This window comes from Ischnura elegans, chromosome 5 (assembly GCF_921293095.1).
Source record: "Ischnura elegans chromosome 5, ioIscEleg1.1, whole genome shotgun sequence".
Taxonomy (NCBI): domain Eukaryota; kingdom Metazoa; phylum Arthropoda; class Insecta; order Odonata; family Coenagrionidae; genus Ischnura; species Ischnura elegans.
The window spans coordinates 57,594,876-57,612,703 of NC_060250.1; the positions used below are offsets into that span (position 1 = coordinate 57,594,876).

The 17,828-nt window shown below is 37.7% G+C and overlaps 1 protein-coding gene across 1 annotated transcript in view; it reads left to right on the top strand.

Moving 5' to 3' along the window:
• Positions 1 to 17,828, top strand: part of LOC124158925 (G-protein coupled receptor Mth2-like) — a 105,847-nt gene that overhangs the window by 39,138 nt on the left and 48,881 nt on the right. Inside the window, exon 2 of the mRNA XM_046534349.1 lies at positions 16,218 to 16,296. Within this exon, the coding sequence (XP_046390305.1) occupies positions 16,218 to 16,296 (79 nt within the window). The remainder of the gene's footprint in view (positions 1 to 16,217; positions 16,297 to 17,828) is intronic.

Genomic DNA, 17,828 nt, shown 5'->3' on the forward strand with positions numbered 1-17,828 from the left:
GAGTTAAGAAAAAGGACTTAAGCAGCTGCTGCAACAATCACTCGAGAGACACTTATCAACGTTCGGGAAGATCTCGTACATCGTCTTTACGTGTTCCTTGTGACGAATATTGCTCACATTGAACACTAGTAGGTTTTAGGTAAAACTGTTTGAGTTGCTCTTTCATTTGATGCATGATTTATAGCTGTAAGTGTAGTGTACTTAATATAAGGAAGCGTTAAAACCCCGCTATTCATGTTGAAACACCCGGTACACACGAGTGATCTTCCACATCTTCGCATTCCACCAAGGTTGAAATGGATACATCCCAGGTCATGCGATCCATCAGAAAGAGTTTAACGATATCACTTTAGAAATGACGGGTATCCCTAGAGGTTTATCAGAAACGAAGGAAAAAGGGAATCAATAATAGGCAAACATGACGCTCCGTCATTTATAGTGAAAATCATAGCTCTTCAGTGTTTTAATGCGCTTATGAATGGTAAAGCGTTCCATTTCTGAAGCGTCTTAATGAAACCTCCATAGTAAAAACAACTTAAATACATCCGCAAATCACATTACGCGGAATGATGGTGATTATCCATGGTAACTCGGGTCGTGATATGCGCAAAATTAGAACTCAACGCTGAATTGATTTGACAATCACCACATGCGATACCACACATTTACCATTTTCAATCGCGCAAACTATTATCTTCTTGTACCACCATTCCAGGTACCTAAAGTGTTATTGGAGAAAGAATAACGTTAAAATTCCATTCATATCATATGTTCGTCTATCGAATAATTCAGGGATCTAGCAATAAAATAATTACTCCCTTTTCCTCTACGAATGATACCGAGTAAGTAGTTCAGTCATTTATTCACGTAGTTGATTCATTGCTCCGAATTATCGAATTCATACCAGGTGCTCGATTTAATGGTAAGCGTTGCATCTAAAGACTATATCTCATTTTCAATGCCCGGATGCGAAGCCGAATTTTTATTGATGGTCCTAGATGCATTTTGTCGAATAAAATAAGGTAATAGGAAGAATGAACACCTGTGTGGTTACGAGCTAGAAGGTTTTCAAAAAGATACATTAAGCGTTATTAGTTTCCTCCTTCATTTTAGTTTAATTCTTCCTAATGGTAGCCCATTAATTATCGCAATTTAAATGTTGCATTAAGTATTCACCTCCTATCGCCACTTGTTTTACCTTGTCAAAATATTTTCCCTCGAAATATGTTTATCAACATAACAGTTTTATTTGTTGTTTTATAAAGCAGTGCCTTGGTGGAAGAATTGAAAATATGATGCCAGAATTGACATTCGTGGTTAAACCAGGATTCCACGTCACTGTCACTTGTAATCAGGAGATGAATGTACAAAAAAAAAGCATTTCCGCAAAAAAAGTCGAAGGTGAAATGAGGTTATCACTGATGTGCCACCATTTTGAGATTACGAAATTCTCTCTTGCGGTAAATGGGATAAAAATACATCTGAAATTCCTGCGCTTTCTTCCTCGGAGTAGAGAATTGTGCCTCACTGCCTGAAAAGCTGAGTGCATTTTGAAAAACAACGTTACGGGGAGGTGATAGCGGATATCACTTCCTCTTCTTAAAAATCTAGTCGCAGAAAAAGCTGCACATAAAAATTCATTTAAACATTGACTTAGCGTATTGAATAATTTTAAACCACCATAATTAAAGGAGAAAACTTTAGAATTCCTGATTTTAAATGGTCATATCCCCACCAATTCCCTAAGCCGTAATGGCAGTTGCTCAAAAATTGTTGATGGCAGATACGTTTCCGCCGTATTGATATAAAGCTGCAATGTTCATTACTATTTCCGATACTTCATGAGGTCCTTGCGTCTGTCGTACATTCTTAATACGGATTTATTCGTTACAAGTATTCCTCACCATGGTTTAGTCTCAATTTAATTTGTAGACCCATTGTCAGCCATCAACCTTAACAGTAACCGCAATGTTATTGTTAGCTGTGTACGTAAAGATATCAATGATTTAAGCATTTCTCGATGTCACTAGTAGGCTAAAAGTGGGCGCTGAACAGGCACAGCCTTATTTTTTACGGCGTGTGGCGCGACACGGCGTCCACACCTTTGGTGTCTACGGCTTGAATTGGTCACCAACGATTAATTATTAAGCTCCAAGAATCAAGAAGAGCAAAACTAAGAAACAATATCGTGAGTGCTTTCCTGTACTGAGCTTATTTCAGAGATATTCATGGTCTCATTTCATGCAGACTCGGCTTTGGCACCTCGGCGCGCGTACTCGTACGAACGCACCTAGAATATACAGTGGGTTCGGGGTTCCCAGGGCGGGCCCCGCGAGGATACAACTCGAGGACCGGGAACCAAGTCTGAGACTTATACGCCCGTGCCTCTCGAGAGGGAAAGGACAGACAGGAAAAAAAGGATTGGAGGCATCGCCGCGATGAGAGCCCGACGACACCTCCACGGAAAGGACGGGGAAGGTAGGGAAGGGACGAGGATTCCCTCACCGTCACAAGGCGGGCGGGCCCTACTATAAGCGAAACCAAGCAAACGCAATTAATATTCTAACGACCTTGGAGGATTATTCTATGAGGAAGAATAATCCAACGATCAAAATACAGCGAACGTATGGGAATGAAAGTTTTGATCTTCCGATTTGTCTAATTTATCTGGGTGCCTTGAATATAATTTAATCTTCTGAGGGGGCCATAGAGGCCCCCGAGACCATCGCCCCATCCTTAGGCAAACCTCACCTTTCCGATGAAAAAGTGGATTAAAGTTATTATGGATTGCAAAAACTGTTTTTAGAGGAAGTTTGCGCAGCTTTGTTCCCATATCCTTGGCCGTGTTTTAGTTCTCATTTCCCGGTTTATGACCAGGAAAAACAAAATGTATATCGCTCGGCATCTACGAGCCAATCGCTCGCATCATCTCTTTAAATTCCCATAAACTTCCTCCTTGGAAGTATATTTACCCTTAGGAGTAATCTTAGGTCAACATTTGCGACACACAGCCCTGTCGCGCTGTCCCGGGACAAAACTTCCCCTCGGAAATTGCCACTCTCCGATCGTAAAAACTGCAAGACCATATATATGTGCAAGCGAAAAAATAATATGTGCCTATAAACATCTACAAATAACACTTACTTTCATCTAATTTATGTTTTATGATCGATTTTTACCAGCACGCACAAATATAATTGCTACATGTTTTTAAATAAAACAACATACGGACATGTGCAGGCATGTGAACTTTTCTTTCTTCGAGGCGGCAGCAGTGGTTCGATGCATACATTTTCAATTGGGGTTCGTCAAAAACCGCTACGGGCGTACAGACAGCGATACCCAGATGTTAAGCGAATTCGGCCGGGAGTCGCTGGAGTCTCGGTGGCTGCGCGCTAGGCTTAGATTGCTTGAACAATTGAGAATGGATATCTTTAAAAGCGACACGGAGAACATAATATTAGAGCCACACTATATTTCTAGGTCCGACAGAAGCGATAAATTAAGACAGATGTTTTGCCGAACGGATAGATAAGGGAATTCGTTTTTCCCTGAACCATAAAGGACTTGAATGAATGCCAGTCGTAATATCTTTAGAGCACTTCCTTTTTATTTGTAAACGTCTGACGTCCTAACATCCCCGGCCACACGCCTTTTAGGCGGCTTGCGGGGCGTTATGTAGATGTAGACTTGTTTTAAGTGTCAGCGGTGGCGCGGCGCGGCACCCATCTCCATTGTTGGGATGTTGAGTGAAAGGAATCCGAAAAAGATGTTTCATTTTTATGAAAACATTGCAATGTTTAATAATAGTACGTTATCGCTGACAGCCACAAATATAGGCTTCCCTTGCTACATTTTCTGGAAATTGCATTTGAAATTCTTATTCATACAGCTTCCCATGGCGGTGCTGGTTTAAGCACGCGGAATATTTTTATAAATGCTAGAAGACATGATTCGCTTTGAAAATAAAACTTACAAAACGTTCGTGATAACTCTAAGATCATGATAAAAATAAAATTTAGACTCGATACTCGACTTCTTTTTGATTTATTCGCAAAATAATGCTGTAACTGAAGTCATATTCCTTTAGCTAAATGATAATGGCGCTAGTGTCGGTCGAAATAGCTTACAACGCTGTTAACTTGAAATGCAACGATTGAATCATTCACATTGTCGGTGCCATAATTTTGCTTCTTATACACGATGAATGTCGGCTAAAATGCCAAAACTTAAATTAAACTCAAAATTAATATAATTAATAGTAGCGGGCGTAACTTGGTGGAAATCCATAATCGTAGGAATAGAAGGTATAATAACTTTGCTATTTCCACATGGTAATTTATTGAGACCGACCATGGTTTTGTTACAGCGTAACATTGTGAAAGTGAAGAATCATAGGTGAATTGATAAGAATATGTGATATGTTATACATGATATATACTTGTCAAATCACCTGCAATTCTTCACCTTGACAAAGTTACGCTGTAACGATACCATGGTCGGTCTCAATAAATCACCATGAGGAAGTAGCAAAGTTATTATTCCTTCTATTTCTATTCCTAAATTAAACTCCTTTCACCAAAAGTATTTGTCATGAATAGCCCCTTTGCGAACTTACCTCATTAGTATATCTACTTCTCAACCTTAAGATTTTATTCCTTACGGAGAGAGCACGCGCTTCTCGTCCTCAATGTCCTTTCTCTCGGTCAACAAAAGGAGAGTGCAAGGCTCTGTTGCATTTAGGCGTGCTGACCGTCAAACGCGGTGGGTGTGTGCCATCCTACTCACCTCGTAAATATTCTTGTTCGGTAAGCCAACAATTGACGTGGGTTTATCCCTTGGCAGTCGAGCATTGGACACCTCTCGTCATGAATTCACGAGTGTTTGGCCTTGAGTGGGTGGTGGGTTTTTATACGCGTTCGGAACGCTGAAGCAAGTTGATGGGCAACAGAATGTGTAGGTAACTACTGAAAATATTTAGTGCGAGAGAATATTCGTTTTCGCTTTGTGAACGCCGCATTGTCGAAAAATCGATTTTAAAACATCATCACATGTAATCAAGTAAATTAATAAATGAGCTGAGCTCCATTATTAGCGTTGCCATACGATTTTCTTTCATCCGTACCACCTCAGGCCGAAACCTATATTTTAACACCTAGAAGTCAGTAGCTCTTCAAAGTCAGCCATCGTTGCTCTTCAAAGCATTCTATTTGTTTTCCGTGGCTTTTTTTCGGGCTCTGGTTCAATTCCCGGCGGTGGCAGAGAATTTTCAGAGACTGCCCGATCCCTGCTTGAATGGTGTGTGGAGGATGTTTCAAGCGCAACATTCCGTCCGACGGATGGGACTTGAAGCCGTGGTCCCCTTGGCACCTTTCGTTAAGAGCAGGCTAATGCCGACGCCAGGTTTCTCTCCACCCTTCATTACCTACCCTTCCCTCATGGCGCAAATGACCTAAGCTGTCGGTCGCCTCCTTAAAATACCATACCATACCATATTTTTTTCTTAAATAGGTATATTTGGTGCATTTGATTGATAACTGCATTTGAAAATACAATGCGGCGCAATAAATTATCACAGCAATTTCATGAATTTTCAATTCTGTTACAAATTGATACATATACCATGTAAAGTAGAATTGTATTCCATTCGGTGGGACGTTTTATCTCACACTATTAACAATATTAAAGCTTATTCTACCAATAAAACTTCACGATTCACGTGAAAACTGGTTTAAATACACTCACATAGAAAGTATGCCAATTTTACTTACTGCGCTATTGTTTTATTTAGAATTCTTGTTGATACGATGTAAGGACGCCATTTCACGCTTTCTTCATAATTGTACATCATAGAAACATCAATATTTACTTTTTGCACTTAACCTCGTAGAAATATTGCGGTAATAATGTGAGTGCTTTTTTATAGTTAAAATAGTATCAGTAGTGACGGGCTTATTGAACACAGAGATTGGTTTTTTGAAAGGTTCTCTTTTCACTTTCATTCCCAGGTACTGCCTGTAAAGGCCGTTTTACACGAGGCACATATTTTCGTATTGAAGAAGTAAATTAATTTCTCGTTATGGCGGGCGATTGCGCGAAAGCACGAAAGAAATTAGAACAGGGGCTATTTTGCCATCTCACGCCCATACATTCTCGTATGCGTTCTAGCAATTCACCACTTAGCACGACGCAATTTGGACTGCGTCTTCGTACACACTGCATATTGTGCAATTACGTGGCCCGTGTGGAACGGCCTTCAGAAAGGTTTTAGGAATGGAGAGTCTTATTTTCTAATCATTGGAGCAGCAAGAGTTGCATCTAATTCGTATGTTATGAGGCCATTTTTATTAGGTCTTAAATGCTTAGTTGAATTGTTTTACTCGTTCACAATTCTTCCAGTGAAATTAATTTTTCTCTTGAATTAGTACTGCCTGGGAAATTACCGTGTCCATCCACCGGATCTCTAGTTAAAAGAGGTTGAGGGAGAGAGATAACACCACTTCCTGGGGAAACGATAAGGAACTATCGGGGTCCTTCTTTGAAAGCATTTGATTACTTGTCTCTCCAGACCATGCTTGTGTAACATAGCCAATCCGTAAGAAGGTATCACAAACTCTTTCTAAGATCGATGAACTCGAATTAAAACGGGAAAACGCTACTCGGACCGTAACTCAATATTCATGTACATTGTAAAAATATGTAGATCCCTATCAGGTTTCGTCAAGAATGATTTCATTTTCGTCAAATTTGTGACACACTAACAGCTTTGAATGTAACTGAGAGGGATGGAATTTTTTTTTTATGTAAAGAAAAAAGGATTGGTCAATATATTTTTGGCAGCTTTTTTTTTCGTCATTGATGTACCAAAATTCTTACTCTTGCATCTAATTTTCTCCTTTGTTAATTTTTGATTTTTTCAGCTAATAATTGCGCTTTTCAGTTTTTTTTCAATTAATGAAAATTTCACATTCTGGAAACACAGCGTTGCTTTTCCTGTTCTTTTCAATATTGTGTATAAACTTTCAACTATGAATTTTGCTAAAGACCAACTCATTAGAGATACACTTTTAATGGCTGATGAGGCACATAATTATAGTATGCATTTGTAAAATAGCTTCTGTTATGATATACCTTTTTTATCAAGTTCTATGACAATTTCGTATGATCTAAAATGAAATAGTAATATTTTGAGGTCAACCGTAAGTTATCACTTAAATTGAATTCGGAAAATGTTCATATAAACAAGATTTAACCGGTGAATAAATGATTAGATGAATTTAATGACCTAAACATCCACTGTAAACTCAAATCCAGGGATAATTAATGATAACTTTAATTTTTGTGATTTACACAACGGTAGGAGTTATGTAAAGAAGATAGTGGTTGAATAAGAATGTTTACGATCAGTTAGAGCCAGTTTATCGGGGCAATGGAGGTAAATTACTGATAATTTATTAATTCTCAATTAGATAGAGTAAAATGTGAGTTCTCGCATATCAGAATCAATGAAGAATTCTTAGCTCCTGCGTTCATACCCTTTGGCATTTACGGCTGCTATCTACAAGGAAAACTGGAGGATGTGCTTCTCTTTGTGTAAAGTTACGACTGTGAATTACAGTCACGTCATGGAATTTATTAATTATTTTTAGTGATTACCGTCCTGCAGGTTTTTCCTTTTTCTCCGATGTTAACTCAAAAATAGCATCCGGCAAGCGTAAAACTAAAAATAATCTATTTCATTTAAGAAAAGGTTCAATTTTCACTTTCATTGTGTTTTATTCCGTTTACGATAAACCTGCTGTTCCTTTTTATTGCCAGCAAACTCGCATCTAAATCTGACTCTATCTTTATAGCCTGTGTTTCTTCTGAGAAAAATAAAATTTTAACATTTTCATTTTTATAATTCGGGCGTTTCAACGCTATCACAATTATGATAGAAGATGACATATTATTATGTAATATAATATGACTTAATATAAAAAAATAAAATATCTCATGGTTCAGATCAATCACCGACCAAAACATTTTATATTCTGTAATTAATGCACTCGATTTCAAATGACAGATTTCTCACATTTGATGTTGCTTGGAAGCAGCAATGGATTAAAAAAGGTGAAGGTACTTTATCTCATTAACATCTGGTCTACATTTTTGTTTATTTTTAAAAATTATTTACACCTCTTTATGCCTACATTCGTCCCCCTGTGTTTGCAAAATAGATTCGTATAATTGACAGGAAATAGTTTTTTTAATTTTCTTGGCTGAAACTGGTGAAAAATGCCCTTCGTGTATATACGAATGAGTGATTGGGATACGGTAACGTGAATAGCTGCTCAGCTGCTCTGATGCTGAAAAATACAAACTTCGGCCGATATTGATTACAACTGCAAACATCTTTAGCCTTTAGAAAACATAACGAATGAAGTATTTCATTAATAGATATCGGCCAATGGTTGATTGCTTTTGTGATTTTTCGGATAATGACTTCTTGGATATTGGTGTCAATGCCAGGCTATTATATAATGAGAATTCAGAGAGATATTATGTTATATAAAGAGATATTATATTATGGGTCTCAATGCAAAGAACTCGTTCTGAAAGTATAACGCATTGGGTGATTCATTGGGCTCCACTTCCTCTGTTTAGAACCTTCCTAATTGGCAGAATGCAATTGTTCGAAGCAGCTTCGCACATATCCTCGAAGCAGGCTAATCCCCTCCATTGCCAGTAACCAGCTATGAGTAACCATGTCTTACATCACCAGAACATATCTCCTAACCACTTTCCGTTGACTAAGCCTGTCCAATTGTTTCCGTAACTCTATCATGTCCAAAGTGCTATATGAAAGTATATGTATCCACGTATTTAAAGAATGATTCGTATAAGCTTCATTCCTTTGATACGATTTGAAATTTTTGTATTTATTTATATATTATGCTCTCACTATCAGGGTAAAGTTATCAACGAAACTGATTTTAATTTTTTTGGTTAGTCTTTTGTCTATTAACTATCTACAGTCCCCCTATCGTACGGCATCCTAACGAAGGGTGGAACTACAGATTCTCGTAGAAGTTCTGAATAATTGCATCATCATCAATATGACTTTTACACTTCATTTTTAACCGTTGATCACTTGGTGTAAATATGTCTTTTCAGTTTGTTCATTTCATGGTGAAACGTATTTTCCAAATGGCTAATGTCCTGGTAACAATAACGGGTTTGCAATATTTTGAATTCGACAATTCTATTGGTAAGTTTTTCAGGGGAAAAGCATTTAACATTTTCAACCGCACTTACCTAAAAGCATTTTATCTGGTTATCATATTACCGAATACCTTCATAGATTTCTAGACTAGCAAGTTTCAATATCCTGTTGTCATTGGAATTAAGTGTCCGTAGTTCTTTAATTATATATGCGGCTTCCAGAATTAAGTTTTTGTGACACAAGGGATAATATTTGGAACCACTTCTCTTTTATCAATAGATTCGAAACCAGACATTAATATAAAAGAGAGATACTGCCGAATAGGTTGAAAAATAATGAATGCCAGTACTCGTGCCGAAAAAAATCGATCAAACATTTGTGTGGTCATATAGTGAAGCTCGTTCCCTGCTAATTCCGACCTCAGTTTCTTGAACGACAAGGTAGGATATTTTCTCGGGCACAAAGTAAAATTCCTAACTGCAGCCATAAACTTACAGAGCTTTCTATTTTTTATGCTAAAAAATAAGTATTTCTTTGAGTTATTATTATTTAAGTAATCTACCGGTTAAAATAGGTTTCCATGGAGTACTTAAAAAGAATTCCGGGAGCCTCCCCTTCCATCAAGCACTTCCCTCTTCAATTCACAATAAGGCCCTTTCATTCTATCTAAAAATCCTATTCCTTTCCTTCCTCTCCCTCGTTTACCTAATATTCCATCCTCCGAAACTGTTTTCAACATCCCCTACCCGCTAATTACTCGCTCCATCATTGCCTTCTTTCCCCTCCGTATTTCATCCAAAAGCTGTTTCTCCCCACCCACCATGTCCAGCACTTCGTCGTTCCTACTCCTCCACGTCCACTTCACCTTCGCCATTCTTCGCCACACCCACATTTCGAATGCCCAGTGAAGTAGATTAAAATGTTCTTAATTTCATTAAGCAAAGTAAATTTTTCGTGTCCTGATAAGTAATAATGACTACTTATTAGTAGGCTTAATTTTTACCTTAGAACTTCACGATTGTTTTCAGGATGAAATTTTTTTGACTAGAGCAATTTAAAATCGAAATAATTCTCAAATAAATACCTTTCCAAAAGCATTAAAAGTCCATAAACTTATATGAAATGTGCGATATTCAAAATTTGAACAACTAATCTCGGAGTGAGCTCAATTCAATATACGATTCAAACGTTTCCGTTTCCTAAAAATCGCTCAAATTATTTTGGACGTTCCCAATGTATCGTGGTATCGGTGTCGACGGATGAAACACACCCGAAGATATCTCCGCCATGCCATTCAACTCGCCCTATTTTCTCTCGAGTCACTTGTATGTTTGGCGAGCAAATAAACGAGACCATTTCCTATCCTATCTGTCGATCGTCAAACATCCATTCATGTGGGCAAGAGTCTGTTTCCTCATCTTATCTAACCTGTTACATCAGTAAACACTTCCCAAAGAATAAAAAATCCAATACATCGTCCTTGAATCATAGGGGAGAGATATGTATGGGGGAGATAGAAGATGATAACGATGTAAGTACGTGATTTTTAAGTAGAGAATACATGACTTTGAAGAGAACGATTTTTTAGTACAGATAGGGTAAATACGAAGCACACACTGGTTAAGCATGAATAAAACTGCATCGTATTGAGACCCGACAGAAGTATTCATTTCTTCAAATTTCTCTATCTTTATGACGGTCATACTCGAATATTCTGAGGAAACCTGACAACGAGAGTACGCACATAAAATGACATTTAAAGTACGTGCCACCGTGGCGCATATTTCGTACGCCATTGGCAGTATTTCTTGCCGGAAAAATTTAAAAAAAAACTCTTCTGGAATGAAAAGTAAATTTTTCGTATCCTGATATGCAATAATGACTATTGATGGGATTCATTTTTACTTAAGGATTTCGCAGTTATTTTCAGGATGCAAATGGCTGGTGTCCTAACACCCCCAACCACACGCCTTTTAAGGCGGCTTGCGGGGTAGTATGTAGATGTAGATGAAGTTTAAGGCGCAGCAGGAGTGAAGTTGAAACTTGGCAGCTGGAGATAAAATAAATATTTTGGTGAAAAAATATCAGAATTGCCATTATGTCCCTTCCGAGTGGTTATTAAAAGCAATCTCGGATATCCATGTGATGTTGTAGTAAAGGTAGCTGAGTATGAGACATGGAGCATACGTTAAATCGGCGACTAAGATAGTTTATTTCTCCACTTGGAATCGTCGAGTGATTTTCATGCTCTCGAGGAAAATAAATAGCATAGAAAAAACGTTTTATTTGACAATGATGATTTTCACTTATTGGAATTCTCACTAGCGACTCAAAATTGGCTTTAAAGATATTGCGAGTCAGTTTAGAGTCACTTTATTATATCAGTTTCGGTGTGAATTAAGTGATTTTTTAATGCTCTCTATAACCATTTTGCATACATGTCATGAAAGCTGAATTATTTTATCGTGTCATAGCATCTCATCTAATTGTATTCACAATGTAAAATATATTCAAACGCTCCAAGTATGCAAAGGAATTGGTCAGAATTTACAGCGACTAAACAGTGATAACATAATTAAAACATGCTTAGTTTTGTGGCATCAGACTTGCAAATTATTTTAATCCCAAATACAGCAAACAGCTTTCTCCTTTATCAACATCTTCTTCCAAATCAAAAATATTCCCATCCTAAAAATAAAAAAATGCACAAAATATCGCAAATTATCTAAAAATCACTGAACAAATGGTAATTTTCAAAATAATCAGAAATCACACTGTAGACTGCTGTTAGAACTTGTAAATAATTCCCCAAGCATTCATGAATCCCGAAGTATCGAATATGTAGCAGTATGTTAGTTCCCAAACGTCCATTACGAGAATCCATAAAACTCACTTCCGACCACTGACTCACTGACTGATTCGTACAAATGTTTGGGGTGAATGAAACGAGATTGGACAAAAAAGCAAACAATCGAACCCCTCTAGAATCGTCAGAAATTCCGGTAAACATAGTCGTAACATTAAATTTTCTATCTATTTCAAGAGCTTCTGAGACTCTACTTTTTGGGGAAATTTTGGAGTCAAAAAATCGATTATTTTTAATGTCATTTTTCGAATCTAGACCACGTAATGCGTCGATATTCCAATTTTCAAACCTTTCGGAGCACTTTTAATTTCGGCCAATTCGTGCAATTTTACTATATCCTTAGTTTTTATATCAACAACGGAGGGAAATAAGGTGTAGCGTCATAGGATTCAACTAAAATTTTAAGAACTGGCAGAGTAAACAAAAAAGTCCGCAGGCCCGAAAGCGAGTTTATCTACATGTTTCGGTGGCTGCAATATTTTCGTAATGCCTGAAGTGCGTGAAAAGCTCAGGGAGTGAGAGAGTTAGCTGGTATCCTTCTAATGTAAGTGCGTATCTCGGGCGAATCTGTGGCAAAAACGATCATCCGCTACGGGGAGGCGTTGAAGAGTTGAGAAAGGCTACACTTTTTTTTGCGGAATAAAGCCTATGCGGTGATTTCAGTGTGTCGTCAGCTTCCTTTGCTCGTTTCCACGAACGTCCACGCTGTCGCCCTGACCTAGAGGCCGAAAAAAATGCTCATCCGCTGTCGCTCCCATTGCACACAGTGCAAGGCTGTGGGTTTCATTTGCGGTCCACTCCTTAGAGGCGTTCTTACCGAGAAACTACGGGTGACGGGGGTTGAATTGAAACAAGTGGGCTTGTAAAGATCACACAAGACATTATCTGAATCAATTTTTTGTGTACTCTAACCCGGATTTCTTTTGAAATAAATACTGTGTTGACCGCATAGTGTATCCCATCGTTCTCCTCGATGATGCATACCTACTCATATTGAGCTGCGTCCCTAACCACTGAAATTTTTTTGTTGACGTTGTAGAAAACCGATTTCCTGATAAAAGTAACTTAAAAACTTATATAAATATAAAAACAAGTAATCCATAACACAGAAAAGTTTAACTGAAGGGTTTTGAAATTAATTGTCCCCATGATCCACCATAGCGACCTTAATTTGGGCTAGAGGCTTAGGAATTTATGTTACTGTATAAGATTTTAATTATTTACTCCATGCACTTAAAGGGCTTAGTAAAATTTATATGGGCTGGAAAAATTTATTCCCGAGGAAATTGTAAGGCACGAGCCATTTTCGTGTCCGTTAAAGAAATAAAACGATTTTATCTCATGCCGGTGATTTAATGATAATCGTTTCATTTGGGAATGACTGAGGTTGGTCCTTAGGTTTTTCTCATTCACACCGCCACAAGAATTCGTTATTCTTTGTCTAGTCTGCGTATATATCCAATTAATGCAACCAAATCGATTGGCGTAGACTGAGGAATAAAGAATGGTTTGAGACTACTGCTTTGAAATACAAATTTTGCTAAACTGGAGCTCGCATCTGCGCAGTCGCCGTCCAATTTAGAGGACCTTAAAATTTGTCTCTTTGAGAAGGTAAAAACATTTCCTTGTGCGCTCCCAAACCACAAAAGTTACTGGATGTAAAATATTACTACTTAGAGTGTATAGCAAATGAAAAAGGATTCATTGAACTTCCAGATGAAGAAATCACTATTCTTCACTGAGGCAGGCCTCTTGGATTCCATCCAATGTGAGACAAAAGATCGTCTTGGATTACCCAGCATCCGTGAAAGTTGGGATTCGATCCACTAATTAATTAGTACTATAGTCAGAACGTCGTTGCTGAGGTGAATTGCATGAATGTTCTCCTAAGCGTCGAGTGAATTTTCAAAGCCATTTCTTTTGAGCGGGATGTTTCCCAAGAGTGAAATTCGTGGTTTTCCAACCATTAAGTCATCCATTCGGAAGGTTAAAAAGTCGCGTGAATAATATGATGCTTTTGAGGATATTTTCAAAACTTAACCCATTTAAGAGAGGAAATGGGATTTTCATCTAGCCTTCAATTCCGAGTGTAAATATATGGCATATTGTGCTCGAAATGAACACATACTTTTGTACTGCTCATGGATGTTTCTCTGTTCATTAAAATTACTACAAAACAGCATTTTATAGGTTTGTTTCCCTTCTGTCACTTGTGGAAGTAATATTTCGAGAAAAAACTAATGCAAAGCTAAACTCATCCCCCTAACGATTGAAAATAGTCCTTATTGTAGTAAAATAAAGTATTCGTATAGGAAAATTTAGCAAAAATATAAGATTATTTCGTCATCCATTTAAGCTCATAAGACGAAGACAGATTATATTTTTTACACTTACGCACTTAATTGAATAATTTAGTTTGATGGTATTTAAGAGCTGCTGAAGTTAGATTTTCAATAATCAAAATTTATTCTTTCCCCCTTTACAGGGCGAAGTCCGAAAATGTGGCTATCAGCCGAGTTCGGAGGCGATTATTTTCGTTTTCTGAGTTTCATTCTGACGGACACGAAAGTCATCTGCGTAATTGCCGTCTCGAAAATAACAACATGACTATTTACTTTAGCGCATTACTCGCTTTTCTAGATTGGAATTCTTATAATATTTGCCCCAGTTATTCGAGCTTGTGTGGCCCTTCGGACGTCCCAGAGCAAAAATTATGGCATAGTCCCATCACTTTATGGGCCCACGTAGATTTTATGGCCATTCCCTGTTTTTCCTATACCGCTGTGTCATCATAACGATCCTATTGCGTGCTACCAGGTCTGTTGTCTCACAGATGTGTGATTAAATCAATACTTCTTCGAGCTATCGTGAAGTAACTTTAATGAAAATTATATGGACAGTTGTGTTTGGAACATTTCGTTTGTATTATTACGTTGTATGAAAACTTCTAAAATGGGCGAAAATTATTCCGGCGATACGTTAACTCATTCTTATTCTTGGCGCAGTCAAAAAGTGTTCTGGTATAAATCACAACGAATACAGGCCATATAATTCACCACAGTCGCGTGCTATATGAAGGCATGATTTCAGTACCTCGATTACTCCTTCCCCGAACTCTTAAGCTTCCTGATATTATTTTCCTGATAATCCTGGTACATAATCATTCTGGAAATAATCAAAATTATCACAAAGTTAATCTCATACTTTTTCCCATGACAACACCTCAAACGTTTTACCCAAGTATATTTTCAAGTATTTCCTTAGAGAAGTTATGATGCCCAAAATTTGGCTTTCACGAAAAATGTTTACATTTGAAAATATATCTTCCTTTTTTGTCATTCATAACAGTGTATTCTTAAAATAAAAAACGAACTAGTTTTTTATTGAAGCAAGTTTCATTAATCTAAGATCAACCGCTATAAAGTGAAGATTTCCCCGAAATACTATCGTATGCACTGACGAAAGATCTCTGCATTCACTTATTTTGAGCAGTAAAAAGTAGCTGATGAAATTTTAAAATGCCATTGAGAATAAAATATCCCTTAGAAATAGAAAGATCATTTTTTCCTCATTTCATTTCGCATAGCAATAACACGAACCTCTTCAGCGGCGAATGCCAGAAAATTCTTTGATAGGTGGCATATAGAATTTAAATTCGTATTCCGCCTATTTAGAGGTATATTTTGGCATACCAGTAGAGTAATTGAAATTAAAATGGCAGTTATTGTTCAAGTTTCCATGAACTATCGTCCTTCAATTATCGGAAAACAGTTCAGAGCATTTTTTCCAATTTATTTTTATCACTTTGTTTTCATTATCGGTACCTAGAAATCTAAAGTTAATGTACGTAAGCAAAAAATAAAAAATACACTTTCGTCATATCCAATCCCTTTGCTTTTTAAGATTACCTGTTGTGATAAGGCATATAGTTACAACCAGACCTCTTACGCGGTGCTCTAACTACTACTACTTAAATGGTAATGGTGTATTTACGGCGTTGGTAAAGTGGTTATCTATAATCATGTAATCATGAAGGAGTTACGAAGAATCAAAAATGTCTTCTTATTTCATTTAATTTCTTTTGTCAAATTATTCATTAACCAAAGTATAAAAAAGTTCTGAGTCTTCTTTCTCTCTTTCTTACAGCGTTCATCATCGAATTCGCATTCCTCGCAACCTTTTTCTGGCTGAACATCATGTGCATCGACATCTTTTTAACTTTCAGGTAAGCCTCGGTGTAGTCTTGAGTTATTTTCTTTTTACTCTAGCGTTTTTGCTCCTTAAGCATTAATACCGCGCACGCTTGAGCGTTTTAGATTGCATACCTTGTAAACCTGACACCTCAATATCTGTGCCTTCGACACTTCAGGCATGGATAATATCCTTAAGTGTCGATGATGGATTTTCAACGAGATTCCAGAGGGGGCTACAGTGTTTGCTAAACCATTTAGCACGGATGACTGCGACCGTTACCGCAATTTCCTACTGAATGCCAATGTAATTAGCGGAATAACTCAATCTGCCCTGTATTGAGTAAAAGAAACCTTGCAGAATTTTGTGAGAGTAATTATGTTCCAGTCCTATCAGAATATTTGCAATTTTACCAGGTTTGTGTAGTTTTTCAGACCATTTTTACTGAATTTCTTTGTCAATCTGCAAATCTACTTTGTAGGGGGTGGCCCCCATTGTCTATTCTCTTTTCCAATCATTTACGAACTGCCTGTATATTTTTGTTGAACCTTAAACTTATCGCCCGTGTTTCTCGTCGCTATGAGGAATGGTGTCGCCGGACTGTAGACAGGCTATACCTACCGGTGCTGCATATGACGTTTCAGAGAAAAGAGTTGACCATGAGGAAGATTTCCGCGAACCCACGAGCCCGAGTAAAATTATACATGCAGTGCAGGGTCAAGCGTGTCTTAGCAACCGTGATGGTCATAGATAACCAGCCTTTCCTAGCCTTTTGATCATTTTTGGTGAATTCATGCATTTTTAGCCTCGTGGAGACTAGAGGATGCACTTAAATTCGTAGTCTTCATAGTGGTTTGCAGCTTTTTAAATAATTTCACATGGGATTAACCCAATAATTAACGAATTAAGGGTTGCGATTCTGTCGAACAATTATATCTCATCATCATCATCATTATATAATTAATAAAATTAATAGTAGTGGGAGTAACTTTGTGAAAATTTTTTATCGAAGGAACAGAGGACTATAAACTTTGCTATTTCCACATGGTAATTTATTGTGACCAACCATGGTTTAGTTACGGCGTAACATTGTCAAGGTGAGGAGTTACAGGTAAATTGACCACTATGTATAGCAAAAAAAGGTGGGTTGGGAAATTTTCGGGTGCTATTGGTTAGGGGGAGGTGATGGTAGGGTTCGATGCTTGGTTAGGCGTCACTGTGGGTGGGGTCAGTGGAGGGTTGGATGAGTAAGAGGGAAAGTGGAGGAGGGAGGAGCGAGAAGGGTAAATCATTATAATCAAGGGTCAACAATTCAAAGATTGGTTACACACAACTCTCCACTTTCTTCTCTTATAAGCTTATCTTTCATACCTACGCAGTCATTGTCTTTCGAAATCCTTCTTTCCTTGTTCCACTTATTCAATCCGAGGTCTTTCTTTGCCGTTCTTATCATCCACTTTTCGCCCGACGTTGCCTTCTCCAGACCATCACGACGATGTGGCCGATTTAGTTGTTTCGTCCCCTTCTCAAGGTTTTAATCCAATTTTCTCTTCTATTTTCTTCTTA